The 14,095-nt window shown below is 40.6% G+C and overlaps 1 protein-coding gene across 1 annotated transcript in view; it reads right to left on the reverse strand.

The window, feature by feature from the left end:
• Positions 1 to 2,056: 2,056 nt before the first annotated feature.
• Positions 2,057 to 14,095, reverse strand: part of LOC107552912 (SERTA domain-containing protein 2-like) — a 42,252-nt gene continuing 30,213 nt past the window's right edge. Inside the window, exon 2 of the mRNA XM_016234946.1 lies at positions 2,057 to 2,933. Coding sequence (XP_016090432.1) covers positions 2,057 to 2,929 — 873 coding nt within the window. The 5' untranslated portion in view covers positions 2,930 to 2,933. The remainder of the gene's footprint in view (positions 2,934 to 14,095) is intronic.

Below are 14,095 nucleotides of genomic sequence, written 5' to 3' on the forward strand. Positions count from 1 at the left end.
TGGAGGCAACTGTTGATGCGGAGAAATGTCCGCTGTTTCATACAGGGCAGCTGAATTATACACCCTTACCTGTTCATTTGTGGTAAAAGAACCATTTTAGGTTCTCTAAACAACCTTTATGGAACAGTTCATAAAAGAACAATTTTTTTCTTAGTGTGAAGAAATTTTAGCAGTCCGAAGAATCTTTTACTATGAAGAATCATTTTGTGCAATGGAAAGGTTCCATGGATGTTAAAGGTTCTTCATGGAACCACAGATCCGAATAAAGAACCATCATTTTTAAGTGTCTGCACTCACTATACTTCTTTAATAGTGGCATGCTTTAGTGTGATGAAAAATGAAGAAAACAAATGCAGAATGTAATTTTTATCCATTTATTGTATGATATAAAACTAGAAAAGTAAGACTGTTTCAAATTCATAGACAAATGTCCATATTTGATGTATTCTACAGTCCACACCTTGATGCAAATACAGTGATCATCAGTTGATGGGTTATTTTTCTGAAATGAATATATTTGTAATATTGCATAGAAAAAGGCACAGCTCCAAGGCCTGAAGATACAGCCTTTCTTAATGAGCAGAAAACCCTCCACCACATGTTTTCTCTCTCTTTCACATACACACACGCACACACGCACACACACACACACACGCATACATACACACACACGCATACATACACACACACACATACACACACAGCAACTGTTGATGCGGAGAAATGTCCGCTGTTTCATACAGGGCAGCTGAATTATACACCCTTACCTGTTCATTTGTGGTAAAAGAACCATTTTAGGTTCTCTAAACAACCTTTATGGAACAGTTCATAAAAGAACAATTTTTTTCTTAGTGTGAAGAAATTTTAGCAGTCCGAAGAATCTTTTACTATGAAGAATCATTTTGTGCAATGGAAAGGTTCCATGGATGTTAAAGGTTCTTCATGGAACCACAGATCCGAATAAAGAACCATAATTTTTAAGTGTCTGCACTCACTATACTTCTTTAATAGTGGCATGCTTTAGTGTGATGAAAAATGAAGAAAACAAATGCAGAATGTAATTTTTATCCATTTATTGTATGATATAAAACTAGAAAAGTAAGACTGTTTCAAATTCATAGACAAATGTCCATATTTGATGTATTCTACAGTCCACACCTTGATGCAAATACAGTGATCATCAGTTGATGGGTTATTTTTCTGAAATGAATATATTTGTAATATTGCATAGAAAAAGGCACAGCTCCAAGGCCTGAAGATACAGCCTTTCTTAATGAGCAGAAAACCCTCCACCACATGTTTTCTCTCTCTTTCACATACACACACGCACACACGCACACACACACGCACACACACACGCACACGCACACACACACACACACACACACACACACACACACACACACACACACACATATGAATAATCCCAGTGGTCACTATCCTGAAACCATTTTAACCTTCCCAGAATGTGTGGCCTGAACCACAGGACAGTGAGATACCATTAAAAAACAACAATCAATATCATCAGAAATCATGCTGCCTTTCTTTTTTTTTTTACATTTGGCATTGAGGGTTATCAAAAGGATTTTCTCAGAAATAGGCTTTGGAAGATTGAAATTCTGACATTTGTAGAGAATAAAGTATTGCTTCACAAACCTTGCCCTAGCACACATTCTGAAATATATAAAACATTAAATACTTATAATTAAATAGGGGCAGGGAGTGTTGACCTAGACGACTAACACAAACACCACCCCAAATTATAATACAAGAAACTAAACAGACCCAAAATAATGCATTATTAAACAAGACAAAAAATGGCTTGCACCCCAAATAATAAGCAGTGATACATTCCCATAAGCATAATACATTCCTATCTCATATTCTGTACAAATTACAATCTGGATGTTAGCTTAACAAAAATAAATATATTTACACAGGAAACAAAAATAAATAACTTAAAACAAAACAAGCACTCCAAATCCAAAATCCTATAAGTAATATTAATCATAGTTTTGATTCCATAGATTTGTCCGCTCGGCTCTCATTCACTCATTCACTTGTTTTCAATTCTCAGACAATATCTCTTTTGAACTCTGGGTGGTAACCAATCTAAATCGTCACCTCTATTAGGGACCGCAGAGCGTTCTTCCGGCAGCGGGACCAGCCCTTCCAGCTTTGGGCTGCAGGGCTTACTGCAGTCTTTGGAATCCAAGGCCCCTGAGTTTAAGCTGGGGGGACACAACGGCATTTGGAGGGACACTGTAAGGGACGAAGGAGAGGTAGCACCAGGCGCTGATGTAGTTGTAGGTAAGGGTGAAGGACAGAGCTCCTCAATCTCATCCAGGGCAGAAGAGAAGCTGTCTCTGGCCACAGATGAAGGGAGTCTGGGAAGAGTTGGTGGAAGAGGAGGAGCGAGTGGAGAGGGTGATGTGCAAAGCGTGACACTGTCCTCCTCTAAAAGTGAAGCTGGGGTGAGACAGGCCTCCAAAGGCGCTGGGTTTGAAAGCCCTGACGAAGGCAATGTAAGGAGCGGAGAGGAGAGTGCCGGCGACTGAGACAGCGGCGGAGCTACCATGGACAATACACTGAAAGCAGGCTGCACCTCACAGAAACCTTCATCCACGGGGTCGTCGGGTGGAGGGGAAGGGGGGAAGAAGAGCGGCCGAAGGTTGCCCTCCTGCTTCAGTTCGTCCTGGATGCGTCTCAACATGTTGTTGATGAGTACGCGCTTTTCCAAGCTGGGCTCGGTGAGGGCCCGGTGGTTGTACAGCTTCATCAGAGACATGTTGAAGATGGTCTGCCTCTGCAGGGTGTAGGAGACCTTCGAGAGCCCGTCGGCCATTGCTCCGGCTCCGGCCCCTGCCGCCAGCGCCTTGCCTTCCTCTTCATCCTCATCTAGTTTCCGCTTTGCCCCTTTACCCAACATATATCTGCTTGGGAAGTAAATAGAGACAGAGAGCGTGTTAGCCACTCAGCCACTCGTTACTAATTGCTGTTTATCTCTCTTATGACTCAACACTTGTTCCATATAAATCTCTTGATCTACAGAAAAATAACTAGTGGTAAAAATTTAAAATATACACATTTCGAGAAACTGAGATGTTAAAGGTCTAAGTTTGTAATTCTTTCTATGGTAAAATACTTCCTCCCTGGCAGCTGAACATGCAGAGACAACAAGTTAGACAATTTTAGGTTATGTGCCCTACAAGTGAAGTTCTAAATATCATAATTATGAGTTCTGAACACGATGAATGAAGTTGTATTTACAAGTGGGAAACTAGGAATTCTACACGAGTTGCTGAACTGTGACATTGGAATGGGAGTATTCATTTGAAACATGGCAGAAGCACTGATTTACAATATAGACAACAAAATACAGTAGTAAATTTATATTTTTCATAATTTCAAATTCAGATGGGTTTATTGTTCACAATATAATTATTTTGTTTTGTTTAGGCTTCTTTCATGTTATGTCTCCTACTTGAATGCAGGACATGTAACAAATGCCTGACTCTGAGGTACAAGTTTCCCAGGTGAATTTGATGAAAGCATTAAATCTGCTGGAAAGTATAAAAGCTGTGACACTATCGAAACGTTGCTCTGTTTGTTTGAGAATTCTGACCAGTCCAACATAGCAGCACTGTCTCAACCAATGAGGTGAGTCCGGGGGCGGGGCTAGTGGTTTACCTGACTAATGGCAGTTAGGGGTGTGTTTGAGGAACCTGTTTGATTATTTTTGTTATTCTGCTGGATGCCGCTAATTCACAGAAACTGCACATTAATATTGTTTTTTAGGTTTTTCCACCTTTATTTGAAATCATAGTGAAGAAGGTGACAGGAAAGTACAGAAAGTGCAAGGGGAAACAGGACCGGATCATCACTCAATCTTGGCTCTACATTTTGATGATTCACAAAAACACCAATTTTATGTTTATAAGAGATAATTTAAAAAGTCTTGTAATAGTGTTTATAAAAGGCCATTTTCATAAAAACATGTTTGAAACTATATAACCAATAGATGAATAACAAATACAAACCAAACAGGCACAACAGTTGGTATGACCCAGCTGACCAAACAGACTTGGTTAAAAAATACAAGAAATTGTTTCGATACACAGATTTGTGGCTTGAAGCTTGGTTGCTATGACATTGGCCTGCAAGCTGTTGTCATATTAGCATTCGGTGCCGCCGCTGGAGTGAGAGTCAGTACAGTCTCTGCGAATTCATCACAAAGAGACCAAAATGCCTCAGATAAGGTAACAATATGGGAACACACTCAGATGTACATACAAAGTTTAAGCAATCACAGCATCTTGAACAGGACATATAGACAACAATATCTAAGCACAAGAATTCACCCTTGAGTTACGGGGAAAGACGTGCTGCTGGAAATAACTGTACTGCATGAGCAGCTACCACAGGAGCATTTACAGGAATACAGCTCTCACTACTCCTTCCTGAGCCGTGCTGCAGCGAGGAGGAAGGCAAATGTGTGTCAGACTTTCAGTAAGTACTCATGGTAAGAAAGTGTCACATGAGTGCAAAGCCCTGATCACTCCCTGCTTAAACACATGCTGGCTGCAGCAAGACAATATCCAGCTGAGTGTTTGGTAGAAAAGGGGTACAGAGAGGAGGAGCGAGTGTGTGACCTATGCTGAGCTTTGAATGTTAGGCAGCTGTGTTCTCATCTACTGTAGCACTAGTTTCCTGCTGCGAGATTTAAAACAGATCACACGAGGAGCCACCGTAATATTACAGTACACTAATTCACCATTGCTCTGCATGGAGAGAGGAAAAAAAGGGTCTAAGGGTTTGAGTTGTGGAGACACCATTGACAGATGGTCTGAAAAACTTAAAGTTGTACACTGGAACTTTTCACTGTGCTTACAACTTAGCGTGACTCGCATGTACGTGGGAGCTATTCAAGAAAAAGATCCTTTGATGAAAGGTTTCTGTCATGTTTTGAAGTAGTCATTTAAATCTAATTTACTCATTTGGTAGCCGCTTTTATCCAAAGCAACTTTCACTGTATCCAAATTATACCGTACATTATACGGGATGCGTGATTCCTGAGAACTGAAGCCATAACCTTGAAATTTATTGCACCATACTATACCAATTGAGGTACATTATTACATTTTATTCATTCTTTGATAATCTAGTGTGTATAGAACAGTATTCGCCAACTCTTTTTAATCCTTTAATACCACTTTGCTAACGTTCAAAAGTTTGGGGTCGGTAAGATTATTTTTAATGTTTCTGAAAGAAGTCTCTTAGGCTCCTTACGATTTTGTATTTTAACAGATTTTAAAATGTAATTTATTCCTGTGATGACAAAGCTAAATTGTCACATGATCCTTCAGAATAGGATCACGTGACAAGATGATTAATAGAATTTCCTGATATGACTGAACTCTTCAACCTCCTGTGTGTAAATGACTAAAAAAAAAATTTTTTTTTTTTTTAAATCTAACTTCTTGCATATAAAACTTTTTAATGAGGAAAAAAATACAGACTGTCCCTTTAAGACAGTACAACCAGTAATTATGGTGTTTACCAGACTATGGTTCATCTGACTTGGTGATTGTCAGCGAAAAAGAAAGCTGTCTCAGAAGTTATTACATTTTCATGAAAGATTATGAAGACCAATATTTTTTCCTTTAGAAAAAAAGCGTGCCAATGAATCACTCACAAAAATACCATGAATAAGTTTTAAAGTAAAAAGAGTCGATTTTGATTTCACAATTACTTTAAGGTCAGAATGTGGCTTATTTATCAAGTAAAACATGTACGAGTCATTTAAAACAACAGATCAGTCTTCTCTCTAGCTCACAAGGAAAGCACAGAGACAGGCAGCAAGGAGTGAGTGAGTGAGAGAGAGACAGAAAGAGAAGGAAGCCCGCTCCGGAGGCCTCAGGCCTCCCCTCATTAGCATAAAGTGAAGCCTGGTAGCGGTAGGCAGGATTGCAGTGTGCTTGAACCTAATACAGGCTGACAGCCTAACGCACCCTAGCCCTGCCTGCATACACACACACACACACACTGCGCAGACGCAGATCTGTCAGGCAGCTCTTCTCACTCAGGAAGTGCTAGTGGCTGGGCCTGTTGCCTTGCTGCCTGTTACCCTGACAAACACAGTCAGCTGGGAATCCACCCAAAGAGTTGACAAAGAGAGCGAGAAAGAGAGAGGGAGTTTTGGGAGAAGAGGGGCTGAGGAAAGTTAAAGAAAGTAATGTTTCTCTTCTTTCCCTGAGCTGCTTCTGAGACGATGAATCCAAAACAATAAACGACTAGCTGGAGAGAAAAACAGGTTACGTCTGCCGGAGATGGATGTGCATTCCAAAGCATGGCATTTACATGCAGAGCACACAAATAATTCAAAATATGGGAGGGTTTATGAACAAATAAGCAAGATTTACAATCATATGCCGTCCAGTTCAGTTAATTTAGTTGGGGGGGACAGAGTGAATTATTGAGTTTAAACATGGGCAGATTACCGGTTTCAAGGTATACCACAATTTGAAAATTTCACGGTTTCAAAACCGCTAATATTTCCCATTATATCGTTCCTGCGGTATGCGCTGTTTTTCAGGAATCCCTCAGGTTGAGTGCAGTGTAGAGAGTAACAGGCCCTCCTGTTGAGCGAGTGGTCAGTCACGTGTGTGTAGGATGGCTGAACTTAAGGAGCTTCCCCTGTGCGATCGGCAACCTGACGTTTTTTGTCTTATTGCAACTCGTCTGTTTTGGAATTGCACAAACTTCGTTGCAATGCAATCGTTTTCTAAAATGTAATTTATGTGAAAATATGAAGCCTGTAAACACCCGTTAACACAGACCAGAGACGCTGAAGACGGACGCACAGAGAAAAATACTGTAGCAGGCAGATCACTCACTGTTTATGATGCACAAACTATTGGAAGAAAATCCTCAATATTGATTTGGGGGTTTATATGAATGTGTTTGTGAGGGGAACTGACTGTCTTCCGAAAAGTTTACATGGTATTTTCTTTTAATCTCATCTCTGTATAGTTCATATTAAAGCAGTGTTTCAGCGCAGTGCTGCTTTGTTTACAGTAGTAACCAAGGAACGCAGTATCTGGTGTTCCAGAAGCGCCTCCTGCTGTCTGAGAGTGAATCTGCGTCTCATCCAGAGCTTCTGCTGTTTGCTTCTTCAGGCATGTAGTATAATTTCACAAAGCTAGTCAGAACAGAACATTCTGTTTTTGCTTCAAATTGGGTTATTATTAAATCAAATTATGTATATGAAATTATATAACTAAATGATATGAAATGATATAAATGATATGTATATGAATTATATAATTAAAATTAAATTACTGTAATTACAGATTTAGGTTAAATAAAGATGTCAGTCTTTATTTTTCTTCTTTTTAGGAAACAAATCAAAGAAAAAATAAACTAATTTTACTGTTCCTAATATTCTGTATGTTGCTCAAAAACAAAATATATTGTATTCAGCGGAAAAAAAGTTAGTTTTTTTTACCCAGTCATTTAAAAATAACACATTTTAGAGCTGTAACGGCGTGATACCGTGAAACTGTTTATTTTTCTTCTTTTTAGGAAACAAATCAAAGAAAAAATAAACTAATTTTACTGTTCCTAATATTCTGTATGTTGCTCAAAAACAAAATATATTGTATTCAGCGGAAAAAAAGTTAGTTTTTTTTACCCAGTCATTTAAAAATAACACATTTTAGAGCTGTAACGGCAACACCATGAAACCGTGATATTTTTGCTTAAGGTTATCAGACAGTCAAAATCTCATACCGGCCCATGCCTAATTGAGTTAAAGAATATCTAGAGATATATTTCAAACTATAAGCCATGAGGTGATCACTAAAACAAGATTGAAATGGTAAATAACTCAATAAATAAATAAATAAAACAGTGACATAGACATGAACACAAATTATAATTAAGATATTAAAATTGAAATGGTAATATCCATAAAAATGTTAGACTAGAGTTTTGCCAAAAAGTTTTACAGTTGAGGATGCAATTTCAGGCTGTTTTCGAGAGGTTATCTGAAGGATGAAAAACAGAAAATGAGTCCAAGAATGACTCAAATTATAAAAATACACTAAGCATCTAAAAAGTCACTACAAATTTGGGTTCAGATCTATGAGTGATTCAAAGAGGCAGACACAAATGTGACTGTAAAAAACAGGCAAAACTCATGGAGTACCACAAACTATTTAGTCTTTCGCTGTGGCTATAAACTCACCCAGAGTGGCCCTAGAACTGTATGCCATTGTCTGAAGCTTTCAAGAAAGTGTCTAGAAAATAAAGTTTTCCACAGTAATCCACACAGAGGAATGCAACGGCAGCTGAACGCGTCCTTGTGACTCACGCTGAGGAGTGGATACGACTGTCTGCAACACTCAAATGCCACTGCCACCCCACCCTACGCATTCTTTCTGATTGTGCTTCTGACTGCTTCTGCTTCGCTCCATCATTTTACTTTCATCTTAAGTGCGAAAGGCCAAAGTGTGTATCATTATTCTCCCTAGAAACAAAGTGCACTGGCCAGGGAGTTTCTAGGCCGGTCCAGTTCCATTGTAAGAATTACTTCACTGAAACATTCACTCCCTAAAAAAAAGCATCATAAAAACCAATACAGATCGACTGCCCACTATAATCAATGCTGGAAAAGGGCAAGCATGAGTATACAGTGAGTACCGAAAAGAATGACCCCCCTTTAAAATAATCACATTTTGATGCTTTGCAGCCTGAAATTAAGATGGACACAATTTTTGTTTTACCCAGCAACATCCAAGTGAAAGATATAACACCAACATGTCAGAATATTTTTTTTAAAAACAGAATCACTGAATTGGAAGAAGGATCACCCCCTTGAGTCAGTATTTTGTTGAACCACCTTTTGCTTTAATAGCAGCCTTTAGTCAGTTGAGATGTGTCTCTACTAACTTTGCACATCAGACTTTGCATTATTTGCCCACTCTTCTTTGCAGAACTGCTCAAGTTCAGTTAAATTTGATGGTGACCGTTTGTGGACTGCAGTCTTCAAGTCATTCCACAAATTTTCAATGGGGTTTCAGTCTGGGTTCTGACTAGGCCATGCAAGCACATTCACCTTTTTCTCCTTCAATCACTGTGTGGTCAGTATTGCTGTGTGCTTTGGGTCATTGTCATGTTGGAAGGTAAACCTTATTCCCATTGACAACTTTCTAGCAGAATTTGACATCCATTTTTCCTTCTATCTTGACAAGTGCTCCAGTCCCTGCTGCAGAGAAACACCCCCATAACAGGATATTACCACCTCCGTGCTTTACTGTAGGAATGGTGTTATTTGGATGAGCTGTATTGGATTTCCACCACACATTTTATTTGGTGTCGAAGCTAAATAATTCAATTTTAGTTTCATCTGCCTCAGAATCTTCACGGTGCGTTTTGGCAAAGCTCAGCTGTGACTGCATGTGGCCTTTCTTAAAGGAGACATATTATGCCCCTTTTTACAATATGTAATATAAGTCTCTGGTGTCCCCAGATTGTGTATGTAAAGTTTCAGCTCAAAATACCCCACAGATCATTTATTATATCATTTAGAAAATCCATAACCAGGAACAATGTTCGTAGTTCGGGAAAAAGGAGGCGGTAACCGGCGGGCATTTAAACAATTTAATAAAATAAACAAACACAAAACACAAAGTAAAGTCCAGGCCTGGTCCCCTCTCGTCTTTCACTGTCGTCACTCCTCCTTTTATCCTTCTGGAGCTCCTCTGTGGAACTCGAGACCGGTGAGTGGTGCAGGTGTCGCTCATCATAAATTACTCCACCGGCCTCGCTCCATTCCCACGGCTCTCGGCGCCGCCCCCACTCGTCACACCTATTTTGTGTGGAAGCAGAAACACGCTGTTTTTCGGGCCTGTCTCTTTAAATGCAAATGAGCTGCTGCTTCCCGCCCCCTTTTCCAGAATAGAGCTGCGCCATTACAGCTCGCACCTGCTAAAAACATCTGTTTTGGTTCTAATTATCATGTTTATCACGCTGAAGTCATGTGTTTTAAACCATATTAGTTTACACTTCTGATATACGGTTTTCTGAGTGCACACATCCAAAGCACACGGACAGAAAGCGGCTGTCACAGCATGTGAGTACTAAACTAAGTTCTCATTCACACACAAGTTTACGTTAAAAACACATGAGTTACACAAACAGTCGGTTATGTCTGTGAAGATAAACAGCTGGGAAATAAATTGCATGTTTATTTTAGATCTGTGTGGCAGCAGCAATATACAGTAAATAAATCAATAAATCCACTGCTCTCTTGTCTCCTCTGAGGCTGGGACTCTAAATAGTGTTCTGTGCTCGTCTGTGCAGCCAAAGACAGAACAGTTAGCGTGTTTTGCTCAAACTTTCACCATGGCATTAGAGCTGGTACAATGTTGTCACTTGCGAAATCAAATGACGGTACCGAGGGTGGACACTTACAGATTAAGGGGCGATATTACAATGAGATCCCTTTGCCACGTCACCAAGGGAGCAAAATCAGACGAGCTCATTTTCTCAGATGCTTGCAGAAAAAGGCTTACCAAAATAAAGTTACTGGGTTAATCTTTTTCACGTTTCTTTGGTTGGTAGATGCACTGGGGACCTGATTATAGCACTTAAAACCTGGAAAAGTCAGATTTTCATGATATGTCTCCTTTAAGGAGCAGCTTTGTGGAGAATTTGTGATATTGTTGTCACATGCACACAATGACCACTGGTTGTCATACATTCCTGCAACTGCTTCAGAGTTGCTGTTGGCCTCTTGGTCTCCTCTCTGACCAGTTTCCTCCTGACTCTTTCATCCAGTTTGGAGCGACATCCTGATCCAGGGAGGGTCTGTGTTGTACCAAATACCTTCCACTTCTTAATAATAGACTTCACTGTGCTTCTAGGCATTGATAACACCTTTTTTGTATCCATCTCCTGACTTGTGCCTGTCCACAACTTTATCCCCGAGATCTTTTGACAGTGCCTTGCCACCCATTGTTTGCTTCAGTTTGCTTCAGTTGCACTACCAAGGACTGAAATGCTCCAGCAAAGCTCTTTTCATGCTGAGCTAATCAAAATGACCACTGCTGATCACAGCTGAAATTCAAATGGCTTTTTGTGCCATTGAGAAGTCATTTTTAGGAGGGGGGTGATCCTTTTTTCAACTTAGTGATTCTGTGTTTTTATTGTTTTCTGACATGCTGGAGTTAGATCTTTCACTTGGATGTTATAAATACAGCTGGATAAAACAAAAAATGTGTCCGTCTTCATTTCAGGCTGCAAAGCAACAAAATGTGATTAGTTTAGGGGGGGGGGGGGGGGGGGTTTTCATGATATGTCTCCTTTAAGGAGCAGCTTTGTGGAGAATTTGTGATATTGTTGTCACATGCACACAATGACCACTGGTTGTCATACATTCCTGCAACTGCTTCAGAGTTGCTGTTGGCCTCTTGGTCTCCTCTCTGACCAGTTTCCTCCTGACTCTTTCATCCAGTTTGGAGCGACATCCTGATCCAGGGAGGGTCTGTGTTGTACCAAATACCTTCCACTTCTTAATAATAGACTTCACTGTGCTTCTAGGCATTGATAACACCTTTTTTGTATCCATCTCCTGACTTGTGCCTGTCCACAACTTTATCCCCGAGATCTTTTGACAGTGCCTTGCCACCCATTGTTTGCTTCAGTTTGCTTCAGTTGCACTACCAAGGACTGAAATGCTCCAGCAAAGCTCTTTTCATGCTGAGCTAATCAAAATGACCACTGCTGATCACAGCTGAAATTCAAATGGCTTTTTGTGCCATTGAGAAGTCATTTTTAGGAGGGGGGTGATCCTTTTTTCAACTTAGTGATTCTGTGTTTTTATTGTTTTCTGACATGCTGGAGTTAGATCTTTCACTTGGATGTTATAAATACAGCTGGATAAAACAAAAAATGTGTCCGTCTTCATTTCAGGCTGCAAAGCAACAAAATGTGATTAGTTTAGGGGGGGGGGGGGGGGTGATTAATTTCTATACCTACTGTAAATCTACAAAGACAAAATCTTATTTTTTCTAGTGTTTTCCATTAAGTACATTCTTTTTTTTCAGACAAGCACATATTTTAGAATAATTGTAGCTATAACAGATATGCACAATGGCATGCTACTCAGTGAGGCTGTTGATGAATACCAGCTATTTTTAATGTGCCATCTTGTGATCAAATCAAAGAATCATCAGTGTTTCATTGTTAGAGGATCGAAGGCCCTTGCTAGTGTCCAAATTTGTGTTCAAGATACAGTGATTCGCATCATAGGGAACTAAGAACTATGATGAGACAACCAAAGAGATATAGAAGAGAGAAGAACTTCACCACTACTGTGGCTTCTTGGTTCTCTTATTTCTTTTACTCTTTATGCTGGTCAGTTGCAATTTCCTTTAACCAGAGTGACTGGGCAACCTGTACTTTGGCTCCTGACCTGGATATACTGTACTAAGCATAGGGAGACAACAGGAGGAGCCAGAGAGGAGGAAAAAGAGGGGAATGTTGAGTTCTCCTCAGTTAGAAGTGCTGGGGTAGCACTCAGTGTTCCCTCGCGCAAAGAGACATTCATAAACATACAACCTGTCTCTTTGCTCCCTAATGCACCAGCGCTGAGCAATGACCCTGGGTGAAAACTCTCCAAGAAGAGTAAAAAACACAGCGTCAAAAAATGTCTATGGTGCAAGACAGGCTTTATAGAGTTTGACAAAATGGCTGGCAGAAGCCCACCTCTAAAGAACGCCTTCAAAAGCGCAACTTAGTCCCTGGTTGCGGCTCCAGCCAGTAGCTAAGTGTCTGAAACACAGTGCCAGGTAACGCGGCATTAGCGTAAAGAATAAGGCAGAGGCCTTTCGGGAGGAGAGCTCTGACTGAGTTGTCAGAGCCGAGTCTGGAAATATGTCAGGGCCGCTAAGTAAGCAGGCTGTACGTTCTGTTCCAATCCTACACACAACACATAGGTAAACCTTATTCCCATTGACAACTTTCTAGCAGAATTTGACATCCATTTTTCCTTCTATCTTGACAAGTGCTCCAGTCCCTGCTGCAGAGAAACACCCCCATAACAGGATATTACCACCTCCGTGCTTTACTGTAGGAATGGTGTTATTTGGATGAGCTGTATTGGATTTCCACCACACATTTTATTTGGTGTCGAAGCTAAATAATTCAATTTTAGTTTCATCTGCCTCAGAATCTTCACGGTGCGTTTTGGCAAAGCTCAGCTGTGACTGCATGTGGCCTTTCTTAAAGGAGACATATTATGCCCCTTTTTACAATATGTAATATAAGTCTCTGGTGTCCCCAGATTGTGTATGTAAAGTTTCAGCTCAAAATACCCCACAGATCATTTATTATATCATTTAGAAAATCCATAACCAGGAACAATGTTCGTAGTTCGGGAAAAAGGAGGCGGTAACCGGCGGGCATTTAAACAATTTAATAAAATAAACAAACACAAAACACAAAGTAAAGTCCAGGCCTGGTCCCCTCTCGTCTTTCACTGTCGTCACTCCTCCTTTTGTCCTTCTGGAGCTCCTCTGTGGGACTCGAGACCGGTGAGTGGTGCAGGTGTCGCTCATCATAAATTACTCCACCTGCCTCGCTCCATTCCCACGGCTCTCGGCGCCGCCCCCACTCGTCACACCTATTTTGTGTGGAAGCAGAAACACGCTGTTTTTACATACAGCACATGAGGGACCGGGTGTGATGCCGGAGCTTCGGCCCTGACTGGTGGAGATGGGGTGAGAGAATACGGCAGAAAGGATGGCGTGAGCAAGTACAGTGGAGAGGATGGAGCACAGAGCGCAGAGTTTTCAGTCATATTATGATCCTGTAACAGGATCTGCACATTTCCATGCCTGTGCTTCAGAGCTCCCCTCCCCCCTCACCTCCACACAGTGCAATTTCAGATCCGGAGGGTACTCATTCCCACAAACACACCCTTACACACTCACTCACACTATCTCTAGCTCTCAAAAACCTGCAGATATAAATGCACGAATGTAGACACATGCATGTTGCGAAAAAGTGAGATTCGCTAATGGCAAATGGG

The sequence above is a fragment of the Sinocyclocheilus grahami genome, unplaced genomic scaffold (assembly GCF_001515645.1).
Source record: "Sinocyclocheilus grahami isolate Dianchi unplaced genomic scaffold, SAMN03320097.WGS_v1.1 scaffold461.1, whole genome shotgun sequence".
Classification (NCBI taxonomy): Eukaryota; Metazoa; Chordata; class Actinopteri; order Cypriniformes; family Cyprinidae; genus Sinocyclocheilus; species Sinocyclocheilus grahami.